We start from the raw sequence: 22225 nt of genomic DNA, 5'->3' as shown, positions 1-22225 counted from the left end.
CGGGTCATTACTCCAACAAGTCTCTTCACAGCCTCTCAAGTAGGAACCCTTGTCTCTGCTTTGGAAATGTGGACACTGAATGGGTGATATAATTTGATCCACTCTCCATTAGTAAATGACTGATTTGAGGAGGAAGAGGAGGTAGTGGAAGAGAAAAGGAAGATAGAATATATGGGAAAGGGAGGAAGACAGAATGAGGGAGTTAGGGGAAGGGAGGCGATAAAGATACCAAAAGAAGAATGCAAAGGGAGGAGTGGAGTGGGCAGGTATAGCAGAAGAATTTCTTGGGACCTCCTGGCTCTCTTTCTTCTTTGCACAAGAATCTTTTCAGCACCAGGGACAGCTTCTAGCATAGCTGGTTGCAGCTGGTTGGGTCACTTAACTACAGGGTGACATTCTCTGCCCCACAGTTACCTAGGATGCATAGAGAGGGAAGACATTTGTAAAGGTCCTTCAAGAACTGGGCATGTGGGACCTGTGCTCAAAGGAAAGGGAAAAATATTCTGAAGACAGCAGAGTAAAGCAAGGCATCTTAAGTCAGCAAACCTGAGGTCTAGCACCAGCACACCAACTTGCTCTGTGACCTTGAGTCAGTCACTTAGCCTCTCTGTGCTTCATGTTTCTGCTCTGCAAAACATTAAAACTCTAAAAAAAGAAAAATACCCTTCTCCCTTCTCTTCATATTGTTGTAGGAAGGGGAATATTATTCAAGCTATAAAGTTCTAGGCAAATGTTCCTTGTGACTGTCACTATTTTCTTCCTCATTAACCATCTGCTGTGCTCCATATAGTCACCCAGCCCTGAGCAGACAAAACACAAAGCTGGGGGATTCCAGTGCTCACAGCCAAAGAGTTCCAAGAGGAGCTGTTGAGGCTCCAGCCCTTCAGGCCAGTCCCCAAGGCCAGTCCTCAAAGCTGGCTGGAATTTGCTGAGATGGAACAAGGGGTGAATGCCCTGCATTCTTGCCCTGTCTCTGGAGCTCTGTGTGGGCAGCCAGCAGATGAGCTGTAATTGGGGGGAGCGAACAGCTTTCCCTCCCCGTTTCCAACTGCACGCTACATACACACTTCATCAGCTTTTCCTCTGGGCATTGTGCCTCTCCAGCCTCCTGCTGCTCTCCTTATGTGGCCAACAAGCCATCTCTGCTGCCTGCCTGTTTTGGCCCTGACACAGGTCTGCAACTCCCCTTCGCTTTTCATTAACACATCCCTGAGTCACCTCCTGCCCTCCCCCCACCTCTTGGCCTGGCCCCACTTCCCCACCCCCTACTGTAGACATCACCACAGCAACCAGTTCCAACCAGGTTCCAATAAGCATCCAGCTAGTCCAATCTGCAAAGAGATGCCTGCCAATTTCCCTGCCTGCCTGTGGGACTACCCTACCTGCCAGTCAGTATTGCTCCCTTCTCAGATGCCCAGATGGACCCCAACACCACTGACTCGTCCTGCCCTTTCCTATAGTCATCCCAGGTATGTACAGCCCAGGCCAGCATCCCAGCCAGGGTCCACTCCCTGATTTCTAGTCACCAGATACATGCCTATATACACACACACTCATATACAATCAGGCGCATGCCACCACTCAGATAACGCTGCACACATGTATCACACTATTGCAGCCAGAGGCATGTGTGCGCATGTGCAAAACACACAGACATGCGTGTCTACAGGCACCGTCAAAAGTGCACAGGCACACTCGTGTGCACTAATCACACTGTTGAGCCAACAAGCAGGCATTCACCCACATGCACACACATCACCTGCATGAAATCCTGAGTCCATTTTTCCTCTCCTCCCCTTTGTTCCACATCACTCCAACAGCCCCAACAATCCCTTTACAGGCAGAAAACAAATCCTCTGGCTTAACCCAGAACTAGTTTCTTCCCTCTTTGTAGCTGCTCCTCCTTGCCCCTTCCTTTCACAGTCTTTAGCAGCTGGTTTTCTGCTCTTTGTGAGGCAGGCAAGGTGTTTAAGTCCCTGGAAAGACTTCCAGGGGAGAAGTCAAGCTTGTCCTCTGCAGGAAGGACAACCTGCCAGCCAGCACCTGAGGCTCCTCTGGCTAGGTGAGAACAGACATCATAGGCCCAAGGGAGTCTGGGCTGACGGTGCCGGATGCCGGCGCCCACAGACAATAATGCTGTGTACCCGGCCCAAGCTCTTGCCCTGGAGTGGAAGACAGGCCTCCAGCATGGAAAACAGGGGGTGCATGTATGCATGTCCAGGGGTAACTGCAATGGCCTGTGCATGTCAGAACTGGCCAAACAGAGCCTGGAAAGTATTTGGGGGCATTAGATGGAGGACTGTCTACTGTATCCCCCACAAGGGTGGACCCTGACACCCACAAAGCTTAGGAACACTACTGTCTGACCAGCAGCAGTCCCAGGGAGGACCATGCTGGGTAAGGAGTCACTCTGTAACAGGGGAAGTTCCAGGTTCCCTGCCCTACCCAGAGGAGGGTGGAGCTGAGCCAGGAGAAGAGAAGAATCAGGAGAGGGGACTGGAGAGGAAGGAAACAGGATGGCAAGACAGAAGGAGACCTGAGGGCAGCACAGGGAACAGAGACATGTGAAGAAACTGCTTGCTTTTTCTTGGCCCTGGACTGGGTGAAACAGATGTGGGTGAGAGGCCCATGGGGAGGCCGACAATGGCAGCGTTTATCTTGATTTTGATGTTGCTCTTTTCCTCCCAGACTTGTCTGGCCATTTCTGACCCTTTTCCATGGGTCCCGGCCAGAAGGTGCTTTAGGCTTGTGGCAGCTTTCAAACCTTGCTTTGGGCCAATCCCTTTTGGGTAGACTTTTACCCACGAGAGGATGGGTAACTTCAGGTGTTTAATTTAGAAAATATATTCATATATTCTTTGTCTTTCCTGTATTGCACACTCATTGTATTAAAGTGCCTTTCCATTAACAGTCTTATATGTTTTGTCTTGATGCGGTGGATGGCAGAACCTACTTAGAGTAGAGGCAGATTTGGGGGTTCAGTGGTGCCCCTTTCCCTGCCCTGTAACAACTCTAGAGCAAGCACTCGAGCTAGAGCAAGCACATGCAGTGATGAGTTCTGGATCTTACACGTGTGGATTACTTGAGCTTGAACCAGATACACCAGTTCCCTGAACGTCAGTGCTCTCGTCTAAGCACTGGGAGCTGCCTCGCTCCTCCTGGAAGTCGCGATGCCAAGGAGCAACGCGTGGAATGTGCCAGGGAGCTGTAACAGGCTGCTGCAGTGGGAGGCAGTGGTAATAACAACCATGAAAATAATAACAATGGTCATAAAAACGATCAGCTTTCATTGTCTGGAAAATTCATTTATGTGGAACAACTCATTTTTCGAACAGGCTGGGAGATGAGGCATGACAATATTATGGTTTTTTCCTTTAAAGTGCTTTTAACTGAGCCCCGGGAGTGTTCAGGTGGCTTCCAGCTGAGCTGAAGGAGCCGCAGTCCCCTGCCTTACCTTCTTGCCCTGCATCCTCAGCTTGGATCTCCACTTTCACCGTATCCCCCCACATGGGGGCTTGGGTGGGCTCTGAGGTCACAGATGTCACCGCCTTGGAGTTTAGGTTCTTTGCTTCCTCAGATGTGGTTTTCCTGGGGAGGGGAGGGGGGGAATGGAGTTAGAGCTAGGGTGTCCTATGGGCTGCCAACCTGCCTCTCAGCCGCCGCTGTCCATAAATCTGAGCAGAGAGTGGCCAGAGCATGAAGGGCTTCTTCTCGGGCAGACACACGTCACCCCAAGCAGAGGGGACGCCAGGCCTCTGTCCTACACAGTCCTGCCTTCCCTGCCTGAACACACTGTATCTCAGGCTACTGTGGAGTGCTTCACATGGACTCAGGCACCACAGGCTGAGGGCAGGTATGGAAATGGGGGCAGACACCTTTGTGTCTCATCCCTACAGACACCTGTTTACATAGTCTCCTGGTGGTCTTCTCCAGGATTGTTAGTGGGGGAAGCCTCTGGGCAGGGGCCTGTGTGGTGTCTGCCTGGTGGCTCCTCTGACCTCCCCTCTCTGAGTTTCTGGGCCAGATTCCCAAGACTCAGCTCAGCTTCCTGCTCTGTACCCTTGCCATGTAGCGCACACGTTTCTGCCTTCTGTAGCACCTACTGTGCGCAGGGCCCTGGTCTGGGCACCCTCCTCACACAGTGGGGCAATCCAGGCTGTCAACGGAAGGTGGGAGCTTGGGTGTTCGGCACCCCATTACATCCCACAGGTATCTCTGATAAGTGTCCCTAAGATTCTGGGCCATCAAACAGCTCAACCAGAGAGTTAATACTGTTGAAGAGGTTATTATGTTGAGGCTATAAACGGTGCTGCTACATTAACCACAGCAATCATGGGTGAGGAGTCACTGCAGAGAGCCTGTGCAGGGGAGCCACACCACATACTTGGGGGGAGGGGAGAAAGGGGGCAGCATCTCACACATATATACACATCGTACCTCAGGGTGAGAAGCAGAGATGGTGTTCTGGCCAGCCTTTGGCTGCACCCAGCAGCAGTCCTAAAGGGAATGTTCACCCAGAAGCTCACAGCCCATCTGCCCCATATTAGCACCAATCTGTGACCCCTTCCTCCATGTGCCCTGCTCTCCTCCTCCAGGAAGTCCTCTGAGCTACCCCGGCCCTCACTGCTGCCTAACATCCTCTGAACTTGAGTGGTCTGGCAGCCTTAATCCTATGGAGCAACCATGCAGAGCCCTGTGGCCTGCAGGACTGGAGAAGGCAGAAGTTTGAAGGCCAAGCAGACCCCTGGTCAACTTTTTTTTTTTTTTAAGATTTATTTATTTATTCATACAGAACTGGGGTACAGGCAGAGATGCGGCAGGTGAGAGGATTCACCAGGTACAGAGCGGGGAGCAGAACAACGAAGTACACTGCTGAGGGAAGCAGCGGGCGGGTCAGGAGAGGTCTGCCGCGCCATGTGGATCTCCACCGGGGCAGGCGGGGATTGAACTCCGTGCTGAAGTGGCTTTAGCTTCTTAGTGCAGTGCTTTAACCCGCTGCGCCACCAGGGAGGGCCCCTGGTCAACTTTTTAATGCTTAGAGATGACATAAAGTAAATGATGGGATTTAGAAAATTTGAATGTGTGTGTGTATGTGTATGTCTTAAAAAAAAATAATACAGGCTTCATAGCCACACATTTTTGTGGCTGTCCTGATCCCAAACTTCAGGGGCCCACTGAGGACCCTTCTCCTTCCACTGGGAGGCTGTGTGGCAGGGTGATAGCAACTGGGGCCTTGGAGCCAAACTTCATGAACTCCAAATCCCAGTTCTCCCCCCTCCCCTCCTTAGTGGCTGTGTGACTTTGGGTAAGGTGGATAGCCTTGCTGTGCCTGCCTTCCTTCATCTGTCGAAATGGGGATGATAGTGCAAGGCCTAACATGAGTATGCATGAAGTGAGTATGTATAAATTATCTGATATGTTGTTAAACACATAAAGTGTTAATAAGTTTAATTGCCCCTAACCTGGTGTCTCCTCACTGTGACCCAAACTCTGGGTCTACAACTGGCAGGTCTCTGGCTGTGACCAAGGTCTGGCATCCTGGGAAGAATACAGGCTTCATGCTTTGCTCAAACAAACCATACAGGGGCCTTGTGGCCTGTAGGACTGGAGAAGGCAGAAATTTGAAGGCCAAGCAGATCTCTGATCAGCTTTTTAATTCTAAGACATGACATAAAGTAAGTGATACATATATACCTTTTTAAAAAGGGCTTCATAGCCATACAGAAGTGGGCTTTGAATCCATAGTTATCTGGCCAGTCGCCTTTCCTCTCTGAAGTAGTCTCTCCTTCTAAGAGTGTTACTAATTAGTGCCCTTGCTGGTGGCACAACAGGTCGCAGCACTACAAAGCTATCTGCAGCTGCTTCAGCAAGAGTTTGATCCTGGGCCAGGGTGGAGAGACCCACATGGCGTGGCAGACCTCTCCTGTTCCACCCACTGCTCCCCCCAGCAGTATACTTTGCTGATCTGCCTGTTCTGCTCCCCACTCTCTCTGGTGAATCCTCTCAAGGCTCCTGCACCTCTGGCCTGTGTCCCAGTTTTATATGCATAAATAAATAAATCTTCAAGGACTCTCCCTGGTGGTGCAACAGGTTAAAGCACCACATTAGGAAGCAGGTCCATCCCCCTCCAGGGAGCTGAGCCCAAGTGGTGGGGAGACCTCTCCTGAACAAAGCTGCTCCCCTCAGCAGTATATTTCAGTTCATCTGCCTGTTCTGCTCCCCACTCTGTCTCTGGTGAATCCTCTCACTGCCCCTGCACCTCTGGACTGTACCCCAGTTCTGTAAGCATAAATAAATTAAATCTTTAAAAATAAAGTAAACAAATCTTCAAATAAGAGTGTTACTCATTGTTGGAAAGCAAGCATGTAGGTTCCTGGCACACAGACTCTCTGACCACTGCTGACTGAAGGCTCCAACCTGAACCCCTCCGGGGCGCCTCTGTGAGCTGCTCTCATCCTTACAGTCACCCCAGGGCAGAGGCCCCCCGAGCCCTCAGCAGCCTGTCTCCCTTCATCCTGCCTGTTCTGCTGCTATCAGTGCTCCCCTCCTCCCGGAGCTGTGCCCCACAGCTGACTGCCGGACAGGGTGGGCACTCCAGGGAGGCGTGGGAGGAGGAGGTGCTCTACACCCCAACATCAAGCCAGGCTGGCAAAGCTGCTCCAGCATGGGCCCTGGGATTCTGCCCATTCTGCCCATTTGGGGCTTGCCAGTGCACAAAGACAGAACTGGGAGCGATGAACTGAAGTCACAAGCAGTGTGGTGCCAGCTTCAGGCCTGCCCTTGCCAGCCTGTCCTCCGCTCTCCTGTGGCTTCTGCCTCATGTCCCCTCCCTTTCTCTGCCAGAGCTTGAGGTGGCTTGCAGTAGGAATTCCAGGTGGAAAAAGTTGAGGCAGGGCCAAGGACGGCTTCACTTGGATGGGTGCAGAAGGAGTTAAGCAAACATCTCTCATTCTTCCCTCCGACACTCAAGTGGTCAGGGCTAGGTGAGTTGAGATGAGAAAGGCTAGGAGGGTGAAGCCCCAGGGGTGGAGGGAGGCTTTTAGCAGGTGGAGGGAGGCTTTTAGCAGGTGGAGGGGAGCTGTTGGGGTAATGACTTTTCCTGGCTCCTCTGAGCCTTCATGCTCTTCTAGAAACTGGAGAGCTAAAGGAATCTCTGGTTCCTCACAGAACAGGAGACGGAGACCAAGCCTCATCTGGGTAGGAGGGGTGTCCAGGACTCCCAGGCCTGAATAGACAGGGATCTCAGTGTATTTAAGGGCCAGGGATGTCTCTCCAGGACCAGCCACCCAAGAGCCATGAGCAAGATGACACCCTCTATCCCTGGTCCTAAAACCTTGCCCTGGCTCAACCTTGAGGCCTAGACTTAATCTAGACATAGGAAGGGGGCAGTCACACCAGCATGGAGTGTGGGTGCTTCAGAGGCACCTTGTAGTTTTCCTTACTCATGAGTTGCCAGAAAATGTCAACTCCCCCAAGCTGCTAACCCCCACCCCCACCCACCCCCACCCCGCAGGGTGCTGAAGAGGTATGTGTGTGACAAACTTGCACCCACCAGGAGAAGGCCAGGTCCAAGCACAGTTGTGAGTAGGAGGAAAAAGGTCCTTACTTTCCTTCTGTGGGGGTATAACTAAGGGGAATGTGCTGTTTGGGTCCGGGGACTGCAGCTGTGAGTGGTAGCAACCAGTGGAAAAGCACAGGGGGAAAGAGGAGCGAGCCAGCCTCTGAGCCCTCCTAGCTCTACAGCAGTCCTCTGAAATGCTCTCTAGGCACACTCTAAGGCACACACTCCCTCTCCAGCCCCCTTCTCTTCATGCCCACATGCAGGATCCTTTGAGGTCAAGCAAGCCTCATAGCTGGGACCTTGGCACAGCACCCCTGGAATTGGTAGGCAAGATTTGGCCAGGGGCTCCTCAAAGCAAGAACTGAGACACCAGTGAGAATGGCTAGTTGTCTTAAGACAACTAGCAACAACAAATGCTGGCAAGGATGTGGAGAAAAAGGAACTCTCCTGCACTGCTGGTGGGAATGCAAACTAGTACAACCACTATGGAAAACTGTTTGGAGGTTCCTCAAACTGCTAAACATGGAGCTTCCCTACAACCCAGCAATCCCACTCCTAGGTATCTACCCAAAAGACGCTAAAACATTGACTCAAAAAGGCACCTGTTTATTGCTGCTTTATTCACAATTGGAAAGACATGGAAGCTGCCCAAATGCCCAAAAGTAAGTGACTAGATTAAAAAGATGTGGTACACATACACAATGGAATATTACTCAACAGCCAAAATAACCTCAAAAAATAAACGCATGCCTTTTGCAGCAACATGGATGGAGTCAGAAGGGATCATGCTTAGTGAAATAAACCACAAAGAAAAGGAAAAGTACTGGATGGTTTCACTCATAGCAGGAGTATAACAGACCAGGCAAGAAAATAATTATAATAATGAACAGTTATATAGCAGACACATTTTATGGGGGGTGGAGTGGGGAATGGGATCAAAAACGGTGGGGGGAAGGAAGTGCACTGGACTATGGTGATGACACAAGGGCGATCTGGGGTGATGGGAAACCCATGGGGATTACAACTGAGATGGAAAAATGAACAAAATGATGTAAAAATAAACTATTAAAAAAACAAAAACAAACAGAAACCGCAAGAGCTGAGATATGAGGCAGGGAGTGTCTGGCCTGTGTCTTCTTTTCTCCACTCTCCCATTTCATCACCCAGCAGCCCATCCACCATCCCCTTGTCCCTCCCCCAACCCCAGGCAGCTGGGACTTAAGGGTCTGGGGCTCTTGGGAGGCTGCTACTTAGGCATGATCTGGGCTTTCTCAGCAAAGCAATGGGCTCTCCTCCTGGGTTTTATTTATTAATTGGACTCTAATGAACCATCACTAATTGTTGATGGCACTACACCACGACAGGTGGGCTGATTTAAAGAAAAACTGACTTTGGAGGAAAGGGGGTGTAAACTGGAAGCCAGCCAACTCCCATCCACATGGGCATGGCTCCCCCTGCTCTGTCCTGCAGCGAGGGGGCTGCTCTGGAAACAAGGAACACTCCAGTAACCACTGAGATGGGCACTCTGGCAAAGGCGAAGCTTGCTGTCAACCGAGAATGGTGCCCCCAGCCCCACAGGTAGACCACCCCACAGGTGGCCTGGCTTGGCAAGGGGCCCCAGGAGCATCTGGGGCAGAGGGATAGGGACCAGCTGTCAACAGCATGGCCCAGGGGTGAGAGAATGGCAACCCCCTTGGCAAGGTATAACCCTAGGAGGCCTCACTAAGACCTAGCACCCTTCTTGATGGGTTGCTAGGAAGGTTGACTCTCAGACTGCCTTTTCTCATGACTGCAGCCTTAGAGCTGCAGGAAGGGGGTGGACACACAGGTAGATCCCCCGACGCAAAAGAACCGTCTGATCTGATTCTGCTTCCTGGTCAAACTGGCAGGCACCCAGCCTGTTCTGAGGGCTAGGGCATCTCTGACACAGAGCCAGGTTCCTGCCCCTTGCCAAGACTGGCCTCTCTGGTATCCAACTGCCTGGGCCTGGAGCCTGCTACCTGCTTTCTTCCCTGGAAGAGCGTGAGCAAAGGATGCATGAGTGGGGATGCACCAGTATTCTGTTTACTCACCCCCCACCCCAGAGGCAGGGACCTGTCATGTCACCACTGCAGCCTTTCCAGCTCCCTGCCCCGATCTAGCAAGTCTTTTTCAAGTGAACAAAGTGACAGAACCTGGAAAGTCGAGACAGAGGCAGCTCCTCTTCTCCCACTCTGCTAGGCCAACCCGGACTGCCTGGCTTCAGCCCAAAGCTGTGGCAGCCTTGATGCTTCCCTGGAAGCAGCCCATGGATGGGGCCACAGGTTCAGATCCCAAGTGCTATTCTAAGAGCAAATCCTCAGAAGCAGGGAAGTAACACCCAGCTATAGTGCAGACACTCTCCAGGTCCCTGGGTCAGCCTGAACTCTGGCCGCTCTGTCCCAGTCTGGGGCCCAGGGCTGGACCCCAGGTCTCCTCACTCCCTTAACCATCCTGAGTGCCCAACTTGAGCCAGCAGTTGACCTCTAGGCCTTGTATCTCCAGGGTACCCCAATCGGCACACAGAGATCCTGAGAACTCAGGCAAGATCAACAGGGAAAGGAGAGGGTCAGGACCCCAGTGCCTCTTCTCACTCAGGCCCAGCTGGCGCCTGTTCACACCTTTGTGTGGGGGCAGGAAAGAGGGAGGGCACAGGCTGACTCCCCAGGGATGAAACCCAAAGCCTCCTGAGCCATTTCCAGGCCAGTCAGGCTGAAGGGCGGAAGCTGGATTAGTGCTTGGGCTCATAGCACAAGCCATTATCTTGGACCTCAGGGGGCTTCTGCATGGCCTATGAACCCGAGGCGGAGTGGACAGGCCAGTTTAAGAAGGCTGAGTCCAAGGTGGAGTGGGTACATGGGACTGAAGCAGAGGGAAGAGGCTCTTTTAGACTTCCTGGGCCTTCAGGATGGGAAGGAGGAAGATAGGAGGGAGATCTCCCAGGGAGAGGAAAGCTGCAGGGAAGAGGCCAAGGGCATTTATAGGTCCCTTCTGAAGTCCCCATCTCTTCGGGATGTGATGCCATGCAGCCTAGCTTCTAGAAAAGTGGGGGGAAAGCCCCTCATAGAGGCAAGAGAGAAAGGAGCGATCAGGACTAGGGTGTATTGAAAGCAAAGAAAGGTGGCTTCAAGAAGCAGGTGGAGGGCACTTCTCAGACCTGTGTAATGAAATGTAGCCATGGTGCAGTCACTGGCTGCTGGGAGAAGCTCCAAGAGGGAGGCTGGCTGTGGAGTGGGTCTGAGTGGGGACGAGGGCTCAGGAGGGGAGCCAATGAAGAGAGGCCAGAGACCCTAAGTGAGGAGGGGTCTGGCCTGCATGTGAACCCTGGATGACTTCCCACAAAAATCTGGACCTCTAGCTTCTCTGAAAATCAGAGAGAGCTGACAACCACCGTTTCTGTGGCAGAATCGGTGGGCGCTGGCTGGGGCTACTCCTCTTAATGAAACAAGTTTGCCAGTTGCTTCTAGTATGCACCACACACCTGGCAATGTCAGCACTGATGTCACTGGCTGGTCCCTAAAGGCACTGACTTTGCATCCCTGGAGTCACGGCCCCAGGGCAGGTCTGGGGTAGGCCTGGGAAGGGCAGGATGAGCTTCACTGGAACCCAAGCCTCAGCTTCCTGCCCAGTGGCCTTCTTCCCTCTTCACTGGATGCTAGGGTTTGTGGCATCCTACCTGAAGACATGGGGACTTCAGGATGGGACACTGGACAAAGCTTCCAGACTGTTCATGATGCCTGGAGTGGGGGAGCCCTGTCCACAGCTCTGCTCATGAGCAGAATCAAGCCCAAGTCTGTAATACAGTGAGCACACTGGGAGGGCCCATGGCCGCCATTGTCTGAAAAGTCCCACTAATAGTTGCTCTTCCAGAATTCAGCACCCCTTGGGAAGACCTCCTCCTTGCTGGGTCTGATTAAGTGTTTCAGGAATGAGAAGACCTCAAGGGCCCTGGGCAGCTGTGAAGCGGAAACATCTGGGAAGAATCCTCATGGCTTCAGTCTGGCTGGGGGTCTCAGGCTAACACTCCTCTTAACCACTGATGCCAGATGTGTTTGCAGCTCTGGGATAAAGGATGTTCCCACTGAACAAAAATTTGAGACTCGAGGGATCGATGTCATCTGAAGCAGATCGATGTCATCTGAAGCAGGTGTGGCTAAGGGAGGCTGCAGGTCTTGGAGGGGAGATAAGGCCCAGATTCCCAGGCCTACCCAGGGCCTTCTCCCCTACTTCATGCCTTTCCCAGAGGCATCCTATGAGGAGGGAAGGAACTCTGGCCTCTGCCAGGGCCAACAAAGGGATCATCCCCTGCACCGTGCCACTCCACTGGCCTATTACATGACCTCAGACAAGTCCTGGCTTCGCCTGGCCCTTGGCTTCCTCCATTACTCCTCAGCTACAACAGGCAGCCTCTCGGGGCACGGTCCGAGAGCCAGAACTTAGGGAGAATCAGGCCTGAGTGAGGGTTCTCGGACATCCTCGCCAGCGTGGCTGCTTTATTCCTGTACCGTCTTGCAGCCACGGTCACTGTCACCGTGTTGCTTTTGTGCCCAGCCCAAACCTGAGAGGCTAAGGCAGGCCCACTGGTTGCTGGTGAGTCACACGAGTCTCTATCCACTTTGCCCGGATTCCCACATTCTCGGCCTTTGGTCAAAGTCCACCATCGAACAGTCCAGACACCAAGAGGGTCTGCAGACTGGTCACCGAGTCTCCTCTAGAGGTCTGGGCATGACCCTGATGCCAACTGTCCCTTCCATGCATGATCCTGCATGGGGATTAAGGCAGAGTGAAGTGGGAAGAGCTTGGATTCTGGACTGCTGGCCCCGCCTGGGATGCACAAGTTGTATGGCTTTGGGCCAGTAACAGACATGCCCTATGCTTTAGTAACATCAACTGTAAAGTGGGGATAATATTTTACCTAATTTTCACAACTGCGTGAGGATTAAATCACTCCTAGCACATCAGCCCAGTATATGGTGGGTGCCTGATGATACAGCCTTCCTCTCTTCACAGGAACTTAGACATCTGTCCTACAATACCTTCTTTATTCAGTCACCAGGGTCAGGGCTCAGTTTACGTCAAATGTCAGAACTCAGCATGCGATCTGGACTCAGTCTTAGTCTGGGGCCAGGATCAGGATCAAGGTCGGGCTGATCTAAGACCAGAGACCCTCTGAGTATGGAGAACTTGCCCTGGTCTGTGCCTGCCCCTCGCCACCGAACTGTGTCAAGCCTGCCAGTGGGCAGAGGGAGACTGGTCCCTTCCCAGTATGGGCTCATCCCTGCTCATTCGCTGTAGGCAGCAGGCTGCCAGAGAAGTAGCTGCCAACTGGCAGCCTTGTCCTCCAGACTTTGGATAGGGTCAGATCCCCATGGGCCGCCTGCTGGCCGGCCCCTGCCCACACGCCCTCTTGTCAGGGTTTCTGCCTCCTTGGTCTCTGCTGTGCTCCAACTGGCAGGCTGTGCTGTACCACGCTGGGAAGCAAGTGCTGGGGACAGCTGGGGCCAGAGGGCCTTGAGCCAGGTCTGGACCAGTCAGGGGCCCTGGGCCCTGGGCCTAAATGTGGAACATGTCTTGGGCAGCCCAGCAGGGACTCTTGTCACCACAGAACTGAGACTATTTCCCAGGTCAGAACATCAACCAACTCAGCAAACCCAGAAGAGCCTGAAGGTCCTGCTTACACCCTGGCCCTGAGAACACTGACACTCAGAGGGGCAGGACCTGGCCTGAGGCCACACAAGAGCCAGGGCCAGAACCCGAGACCTCGGGTTCCCTGAGGGCATTCTGGCTTCTCTCTGTGTTGTAGGATTTCTTCCAATAGGTCTCACCTGCATACTGAAAGCACTAAGTGTTGCCTCACCCAAGTCTTGTGAGGCCTGTCTGCAGCTCCCCTATCGGACTTCCACATGTCAGTAGACTGCCAGTACACACATGAGGTACTCAGGTGAAAAGACTTTTCCAAGGTCACGGAGCAAGCTAGAATCGGATCCGATTCACACCATCCTTTATGACCAGTTCCTATGTTCTAGCTACTATGTTGAATAGCAGGAATAGAAGGGTGAGCAAAACCCATCTGGGGTTTGCCCATGCAGTGAGCAGGGCAGAATGAGGAGGCACTGACCAAGAGTGAGCCAATATGGGTTTGCTCAGAGAGCTGAGCAGTGCCCGGTGTGGCTGAGAAAGAGGGAGGTGGCTGGAGCAGGTGGGGCTAGCAGAGGTCTCAGTGCTGAGCCTAGATCCTCTCCACCTGAGAGCCATGAGAAGCCACCAGAGGGTTCGAAGAATGGGTTCCTCTAGTACCTTTGAAAGGGATTTGAGGAAGGGCAAGATTAGTTATACCAAGAGCAGAAAAACAGGGCCCTCCCTGGTGGCGCAGCGGGTTAAAGCACAGCACTAAGAAGCTAAAGCCACTTTGGCCCAGGTTCGATTCCCAGCCAGGGGGGTGGCCCACATGGTGTGGCAGACCTCTCCTGCCCTGCCCACTGCTCCCTTGGCCTGTTCTGCTCCCCACTGTCTCTGGTGAAGCCTCTCACTGGCCTACACCCCAGTTCTGTATGCATAAATAAATAAATCTTTTTTTTAAAAAAAAAAAAAAGCAGAAAAATAGTGAAGTAGCCCAAGGTAGGGAAACTGATGGAAAGGTGTCACCAAATTCAAGAGAGAAGAGAAAAGGGGATACATCTGGTGATAAGTTGGATGGGGGTGAAGGAACACGATACCACAACACTGACACCAGCCTGGGTGAAAGAAGAGTGACCCAGATGGTAACCTGATCGGGTGGTAACTGCTGAGGTGGTGACCTGAGGTAACCCAGGTGGTTACCTGAAGCAGGCCAACTTATAATGCCAGGTAGAGGAGACAGAGGTGAGAAAAGCATACAAAAGGACCAGTGGTCCTGGGCTAATGCCACTGAGAGGCCACATGAGATCCTCCTAGCCACAGGCAGGCACTCCCTGGAGGCTTTAGAGAAGCTCTATTAGTGGAGAGTGGGGTCGGGTTGGAAGCAGGTCGGTGGCTTAAATGGAAAGAAGCAGAACCACAAGGTGAGTGGAACAGGCCTGTCAGTCTGGGATATATGACTTGAGGACACTCCCTGTTACTAGAATGACTCAGGGCTGCAGAAGGGGTGAGGTGTCCTCATCTCAAACTAGGGAGTCTCCATCTTTGGACTCTCTTCAGCTCCCCTTTATTAGGCTGAATGTGTTAATGCCTTTGGGGGTGCTCTCAGGTCCAGGCTAGCACCACACACAAAGAGGAGAGTGGAACTAGGCAGAGACAAGAACCCCTCCAAGATCCCACCTCCAATTTGGGGCCAGGCATCATGTGATGGCAGAAAGCAGGCACAGCTTAGAGACCAAGCAGGGGATACCAGAAAACAGGGACAACGAAAAGCTGGCAGCTGTTTTGAAAGTATTAAGTACATATATACGCCTGCATTTTCATCTAGCCATATATACACTTAATACATGTCTCGTAGACATATATACTTAATCCATATCTTAAGCATTGAAAACACTCACCATGAGGAAAAAGGACAACTTCAGGGGAATTTCTCACACTAGGTGTAGGCTTTGTTACTGTGCATTTGGAATCAGACATATGGGGACATGGGGCCAGCATATTCTTTCTAGGGTTTAGCTTCTGAGAGTCCTGGGCCTCCCCTGGGGATTCCTGCCTGGGGCTGGGGGATGGCTCTGAAAGCCCCTTTCAGGTCCTGACAGCTGGGCCTTCTTCCCGGAAGCCTGCTTTCTGCTTTCATTTGCATCTCATTAGCACCACCCCGAGCTGGTGGCAGCGGGCGGCCAGGAGCCCAGGAGCCCAGGCTGCGGGCTCTCTCTCGCCGGTCTGGCTCCCTGCCCCCTCCCAGAGTGGATCTGGGTGCAGTCACGAGCTCCTGCCGGCGCCCCTCTGCTCTCCCCCTCCCAGCCCAGGCTCCCCACCCCTGTGTTCCCATGGCAACCGGTGCCTGAGCCTGACGCGGTGCCTGTGGAGGAGGGGGGACCTAGAGGCCGCCCAGCTCCCCACCCGGCAGCCCAGACTGGATTGGTGATAGGCAGGGCCTCAATCTCCTGAGATGATTGGCGATAATTGGTTTATGGAAATAGCTGAGGAGAGAAGGCAGCTCCCTGCCAAGCTTGCTCTCTGCCACCTGTCCTTCCACGCCACAAAATAGAGTTGGGGGAGGGGAGGACCAAGGCTGGGTTGGCACCAATGGGCTTTGGAGACAAGCAAGTGTTACACCTGTTGGCCTCTAGCATCCTATCTCCCTTTCACCACGTGGGGTGTGAGGACCGTTGTCATAGTTACCGGGTGCTTGCCTGCCCCCTAAGTCTGTGTTCAGGTCCACATCGGCCGGCCGTTGTTGGGGAAATGGAGGAGGCCTATTCTCTAGGAGCCCCAGTTTGGGGGAGCAAGGGACAGAACGTGACTTAATTTCTATAAAGTATGTGAGACCAGTGCTCTGGGGCTCCAGAGTCGGGGATGTCAGCTCTCGTGGTTGCCTGGAGGTGTCCTGTTAGCCCCTAGGCCCCTCTGTCTGGGTCTCAGACTCACCCTGGGCCCAGAAAGGAGGGCAGGCAGATAGCATTCCTGGTGCGAGCTCCTGGAACTGGCTGAAACTAGACCCTGATATCAGCTCCTGACTCATGACCGAGACATCTGTTCTTAGAAACCCGTCCGTGAGTGCTGTGAAGCTTGTTACTCTTTGAATTTGCACCGGCTATGACGTATGTAACGGCCGACAAGGGCCTATATATTCTCTGACAATCCTATGGTCTGGGTCTTGCTCTCCCTGTGTGACCCGCATGCCTGCAGGGGGCTTGACCCCAGCTAGCTGGCTTAATAAACTCTGCTTGCTTGTGCATCTCTGGTCCTGTTCTTTGTTGCGGGGGACAACTGGATGATTTCGGACCCTAACAGTCCGAGGACACAGCTCTGAAGGTGGGATGTCAGTCAGAATTGGGGAGAGCACTAGGCGTGGGGGCACTCTCCAAAAGGAAATGTGGGTGAAAGCCTGGACACGGGCACTGATGGCACTCAGTGCTGGTCAGTGGAGGGGGTGGTGTCAGTTAGCATGGGGCGGCCCTTGTTCCACGCCTATACAAGAGTTAGAGATGGCCAGCTGTGGGAGCAGCTACTACACAGTGCTTATGGTCAAGACCCAGGAAATGTCCAGCACCCGCATGGGTGGCTGGCTGTACCAATTCTGACGCCCTTCTGGCAGCATCGAGAGCCACGCAGTGGGCAGCCGGCATGGCACGGCAGCTTCCCTTAGACGTGCAGCTGTGAGATGTGCATACCTGACTGCAACTAGCTGGAGGAGGGAGATGGGGTGCATTGAACTAGAATGAGGGCAGCCCCATTAGAGAAATAACCAGAGAAATGGGGGGACCAAGGAGGAGGGCAGTCACGAGGCCCCGATCCCGGGACCTGATGTGGTGGGATTGTAACTGGGTGGTCCCTAGGAAAAGGGGAAGTTCCAGGTTCCCTGCCCCACCCAGAAGGAGGGTGGAGCTGGGCAGAGAAAAAGGAGAGAAGAGAAGGAGGGGAGAAGAAAAGAAGGAAGCTGGATGGAGAACAAGTAGGAGACCTGAGGAAGCCACATGGAGCAGCAAGCGTGTGAAAAATAAACCGTGCTTGTTTCCTGGCCCTGGACTGGTTAAGGCAGATAGATGTGGGTGAGATACCTGTAGGGAGGTGACTATGGCAGTGTTTATGTTGATTTTGATGTTGCTCTTTTCCTCCCAGATTTGTCTGGCCATTTCTGACCCTTTTCCATGGGTCCCGGCCAAAAGGTGCTTTAGTCTTGTGGCAGCTTTCAGGCCTTGCTTTGGACCAATCCCTTCTGGGTTGACATTTGCCCACGAGGGGATGGGTAACTTCAGGTGTTTGATTTAGAAGTTATATTCTTTGTGTTCCGTATTGTATATTTACTGTATTAAAATCCATTTTCATTAACATTTTATATGTTTTGTCTTGTTGTGGCGGATGGCAGAACCCACTTAGAGCAGACAGGTTTGGGGCTTCAGGGGTGCCCCTCTCTCCCTGTCCTGTAACAGATTTGCTGTCCTATAACAGGATGACCAGGAGAGGCAGACCCCAGCTCTTCTCCTTCCTTTGAGCACACCTCCACAGGAGCCCAGGCCAGGCCTCTGCATCCAGGGGTTCTTCCCCCTGAGGAATGGCCACGACCTCCCCAGCTGGATGTAGGCTCCTGGGGTGGCTTTTCCCTCCTCCCTCAGCTCAGGTGAGCAGCTTCCAGGCAGCAGGGAAGATGGCAGGCCTTGCAGCTCCAGAGCCCACAGGTCCTTGTGTGATTCCCACTTGGTTTTCCCCTCCGGGTGTCACAGCTCCAATTCTAAACCTTTGGGTGCTCAGACTCTAAATATCCACAGTATGGTTTCTGCTCTGGCCCACACATCCCCTGCCCCACCCCCTGTTACTTACACTATCACGTAGGGCCAAGGCTCTGAGCCATCTTTGCAGGCAGGGAGGTTGGTGGCCCCATGGAGAGTGAGCATGATGGTCTCCTTACTAGAGGGAGACAGGTGTTCAGTGTTAAGGTCTACGCTCTGCTGGGGGGTGTCCGAGAGAGGCTCCGGGCTCTCGATGACCTGTGGAGAAAGTCAGGCTGAGCGACCTTTCCCAATGTGGTCACCTCCTTCACTGCCACGTCCCTCACGTGGCTGTTCCCTCTATCACCCCCCACACAGTCTGGAACTACAGGGAAACTCATCTTTAACCCCATTTTATCCCTACTTTTGTCCCACACCCCCGCATCTCGTTGTCCCTCTCTTGCCTCGCCCCCAGCTCTGGATTCATCAATTCTGGCAGAATGACACAGGCCACCTCACCTTTTACAGACACTTGCCTGTCAGTCCTAAATCCCACTTTTCCTTGGGGCCTTGGGAACTGACCCTCCTCCATCTCTCCTGTAGTCTCATCTCAGTCCACCTGCCACCTGGCTCCTGAGCACAGCACTTGATAGTTTACAAAGTTTTCCCACCCCATGGGTCCTCACGCACAGCACATGGAGGTGAACGAAAATGTCTGTCTAGATGCCTCATCCATCTTCCACCCAGAAAGCCAGGCAGGAGAGGGGTCTGCTGCCCACAGGGCTCCCCAGATTGGTTGCCCAAAGGACCCCGGTGCAAAGAGCTGCGCTGGAGACAGAAGCCAGGCCAGTCAGGGCAGGCAACTGGGAAGAGGTTTGAAAGGGTTGGGAGAACATGCGGGGTGAGGCCTGGAGGACCAGCCAGAGGGGGAATACCGGAGTCAGACACAAAGGGGGAAGGGAACGGAGATTCTTGGGGCCGGGACAGACGGGCTGATTTTGGAGGCCCTTCGTGGTGAGCAAATGCATGTGGGACTGGGGACATGGGGGACATGCTGGGTCTTGGGGTACCCTGGCCTCACCCTGCCCTGGCTGCTCCATTCGTAATAGCTGGAGTTGGTAGATGACCCAGATGAGCACTTGCTTGTCTCGCCTGCTGACTAACTGGTGCCAGCTGATGGGGGACCCCCCACACCTTCCTGCAGTCTAGGCAGGGTACATGGAGACCCACAAGCACCATGTCCTGTTAAACAGGGGGAGATGGAGGGGCTGGGGCTGACCTGACTGGAGCCCACTCTGCTCCTCATGTGCAGGCCCAGGTGTCCCACTCTCTCTCTACACCACCTTGGGGGTCCTGCAGGGTGGCTCCAGGACATCTCAGCTACCAGAAAAGAGAAGGATTTGGGGGCTCCAGGCCAGTTACTTCATACAATTCTCAGCACAAGTTCGATGACCACGAAGGCAGCCCCATGCTTTTCTGACCTTTCGCACAGCCGCCAGCTCTCCCTCCAAACTGCACCCATACTCTGACTCCCATCACCCTGTGCACGGCGAGCACCCAAGTCCCACACACAAATCTGTCAGACCAGATGGAGCGCTCTGCTCAAAACCCCATGTGGCTCCCTGTCTCAGGCGGAGCCTCCCACCGCCTGTAAGGACAGATGCTCTCAACCCCAGGAAGCCCACCTCTCCTTGACCCCACACCCTGCTCACTTCTCCAGGCTGGCCTCCGCTGTTTCCACAAACACACATAGGCTGGCTCTGCCACCCAGCCTTCGCCCAGGGTCCCCTCCACCTGCACAGTCTTCCCTGCTCCTCCCATAGGTCTGTTACTCCAGGCCTATGACTGGCTCCCCCACTTCCTTCAGGTCTGAGCTGCTACCTGATAAGGCCTTCCTGGTACAGGCTGTGGTCACTGCCTGACCAGAATGGTTCATTAGGATGTGAGAACACCCCCAGGCCTGGCCTCAGAGTGCCAGCCCTACTGAGACCCCTCCCCCTTTCTCAGGACCTCGCTCCCTCAACTCCCAAGGACCCAGCAGGGCATACCATCATCTGCAGAGGTGTTGACAGTTACCCCTCACTCTTCACCCATGCCAGGTCTCCGTGGGAGGAGGCAGAGGGAGGTCAACTCTCAGTCATAGCTGTGAGTGGCTGATGCCCCTTTCCCATAGAGCTGCCTTCCAAATGTCCCACCCTTGCTGCACATCCCATAATACACCTCACTCCCCAGCAGGTCGGGCTCCTGGCTCAGTGATCTGGGAACAAGAACAGCCGTGACACAAGAGACCCGGGTCGGTCCGCTCTACCTCCAGCTCTCTGCGGGCCTCTCTGAACCTCTATTTCCCCACCTGGCAAGCAGAGCTCTCTGGAGTGCCTGTAATTCAGTCTTCTCAGTAATCGGATAAAGGTTCCTGCAGGGAATTGTTAGGAGAGGTGACAAGTGTCTCTCTCACCCCAGATTCTCCACAACTGCCTGAAATGGTATCCCCTCATAGCTGTGAGGGTGCAAGGCCTGTTAGGTGCCTCTCAGAGCCCCAGAGTGAGGGCCCAAGAGCTCTCAGTGACTCCCCGGCAGCCCCAGAGCAACCCAGGCACCCTGCAGACCAATCCCATGAGTAGTCCCCTTCAACCGCCTCTCTCCTTTACCCCGTGTGCCTTCCAGTCTAAAACAGTCTAAAATAAAACTTGCTGGGGGCTGCAAGAACCTTCCAGTTTCACTTGTGGGCATGAGGCCAGCTGCCAGGCTGGCAACTCCTTGCGAAGCCTGCAGGCATGTGCCCGCTGGGTAGGCCGGCCCAGGGCCAGGGAGGCCTGGGGCCAAGTGGGAGGGGACACCACATGGGCCAGGGTCTCCAGCTGGCTGCTTCCCCTCTTTCTCCCTCCATCTGGATGGGAATCTGCAGGCTTCCCTCATGCAACTCAAACATGCTTAGCCAATGTCCACCGCTCACCCCATCCTATCAGGGAACTGAACATATTGGGATCCATGTGGGTGATGGCAACACCCCCCCCCCCAAGTATCAAGTCCACAAACCCACCTGTGGGGGTGAATGGGACCCCAGGAGGAATTTAAATCCCCTAAATGTCTCCCTGTAGGCTGGGAACTTGGCTAACACACCTAACACCACTAGGGTGCAGAGATGCAATGTTTGCAGGCAGGGGGCTGCCGGTGGCCCGAAGGGCTAAGGAGGTGATCTGAAGCTTGTTTGGTCCCTGAGCACAGCATGCTCAGCTGCTCTCCTGGGCTGGCAGATGGCAGGCTCAGAGGTTGCTAATTCCAGTGCCTTACCCATCCCGACAGTTCGCCTGCCCTCAACAAGGCAGGATTAGCAGCAGATGTCCCAAGGGACCTGCGACTGCCTACTACTCAGGACAGGGATGTGTGTGTGATGGGGGCAGGGAGGCTAGAGTAGCAGTGAAGGACTTAATGGCCCATTTGTTTCCGCTCCCAGGGGTGGGGGATTAAAGTGTCTAGGAGAGAGCTCCTTTACCTCTCCAGACCTCTCTTCCTCTCTTCCGGCATCCCAGCACCCTGGGAGGCTGTGGGAAGTCCACCCTCCAGAGCCAGGTGCCAGGGAGCAGGGCTGAGGTGGAAGGCACAGGGCCTGGCTGCCCCTGGGGAGCCATTTGGGGACACTATTAGACTCCAGCGGGCCTTAGTTTCCCCAGCTATATTGTAAAGGCATTGAGTTAAAAATGGTCTCATGTTCCTTCTAGATTCTGAAGTTGCCTGGGAGCTTGATGGGCCATAGAAGGCCATTTTCGAGGAGAGGAAACAGGTTCAGAGATGTCAATCTTTGCACCGAAGTGCACAGCTCAGGAGAGAGCTAGCAGGGGCCACATGTGTCTGCCTCCCCCTTCTCCTGTCTGCTCCAACCAGAGTTCTTTGCAATGAGGTGCTTTTTCTGGGCATCAGTGCATATAACTCCTTGGGCTCACAACCCAAATTCTGCGGCACTTGTTGGTATTAGCAACAGGAAGCTTTCATACAGTGATATAGCTGTGAGGGTGCAGAGCCTGTTATGAGCCTCTCAGAGCCCCAGAGTGAGGGCCCAAGGGCTCTCAGTGACTCCCTGGCAGCCCCGAGTGACCCAGGCACATGCAGACATATCCCATGAGTATTGGAGAAGCTTTTGGAGAAGGAGAAGCTTTTCAAATGATGACGCCAAAGTCATCATAGAAAGAATTGATAGATTTTGATGACATTTAAAAATCCATATCAATTTCTCTAGTGATTCAAAATTCATCACAAAGCAAAGCAAAGACAAACAGGAGAAAATATTTGCAATGTATAAGAAAGAATTCACTAGTCC

General features: G+C 53.5%; 1 protein-coding gene across 1 annotated transcript in view; it reads right to left on the bottom strand.

The window, feature by feature from the left end:
* Positions 1 to 22225, bottom strand: part of CCDC33 (coiled-coil domain containing 33) — a 112100-nt gene that overhangs the window by 72128 nt on the left and 17747 nt on the right. Inside the window, exons 4-5 of the mRNA XM_004687575.1 lie at positions 18023 to 18150; positions 3455 to 3588 (exon numbers count right to left, since the gene is read on the bottom strand). Of these exons, the coding sequence (XP_004687632.1) occupies positions 3455 to 3588; positions 18023 to 18150 (262 nt within the window). The remainder of the gene's footprint in view (positions 1 to 3454; positions 3589 to 18022; positions 18151 to 22225) is intronic.

The sequence above is a fragment of the Condylura cristata genome, unplaced genomic scaffold, assembly GCF_000260355.1.
Source record: "Condylura cristata isolate star-nosed mole 26May11 unplaced genomic scaffold, ConCri1.0 scaffold00023, whole genome shotgun sequence".
Lineage (NCBI taxonomy): Eukaryota > Metazoa > Chordata > Mammalia > Eulipotyphla > Talpidae > Condylura > Condylura cristata.
Note: the sequence above shows the minus strand (reverse complement) of the source record. Positions and strands in the feature narration are given on the sequence as shown.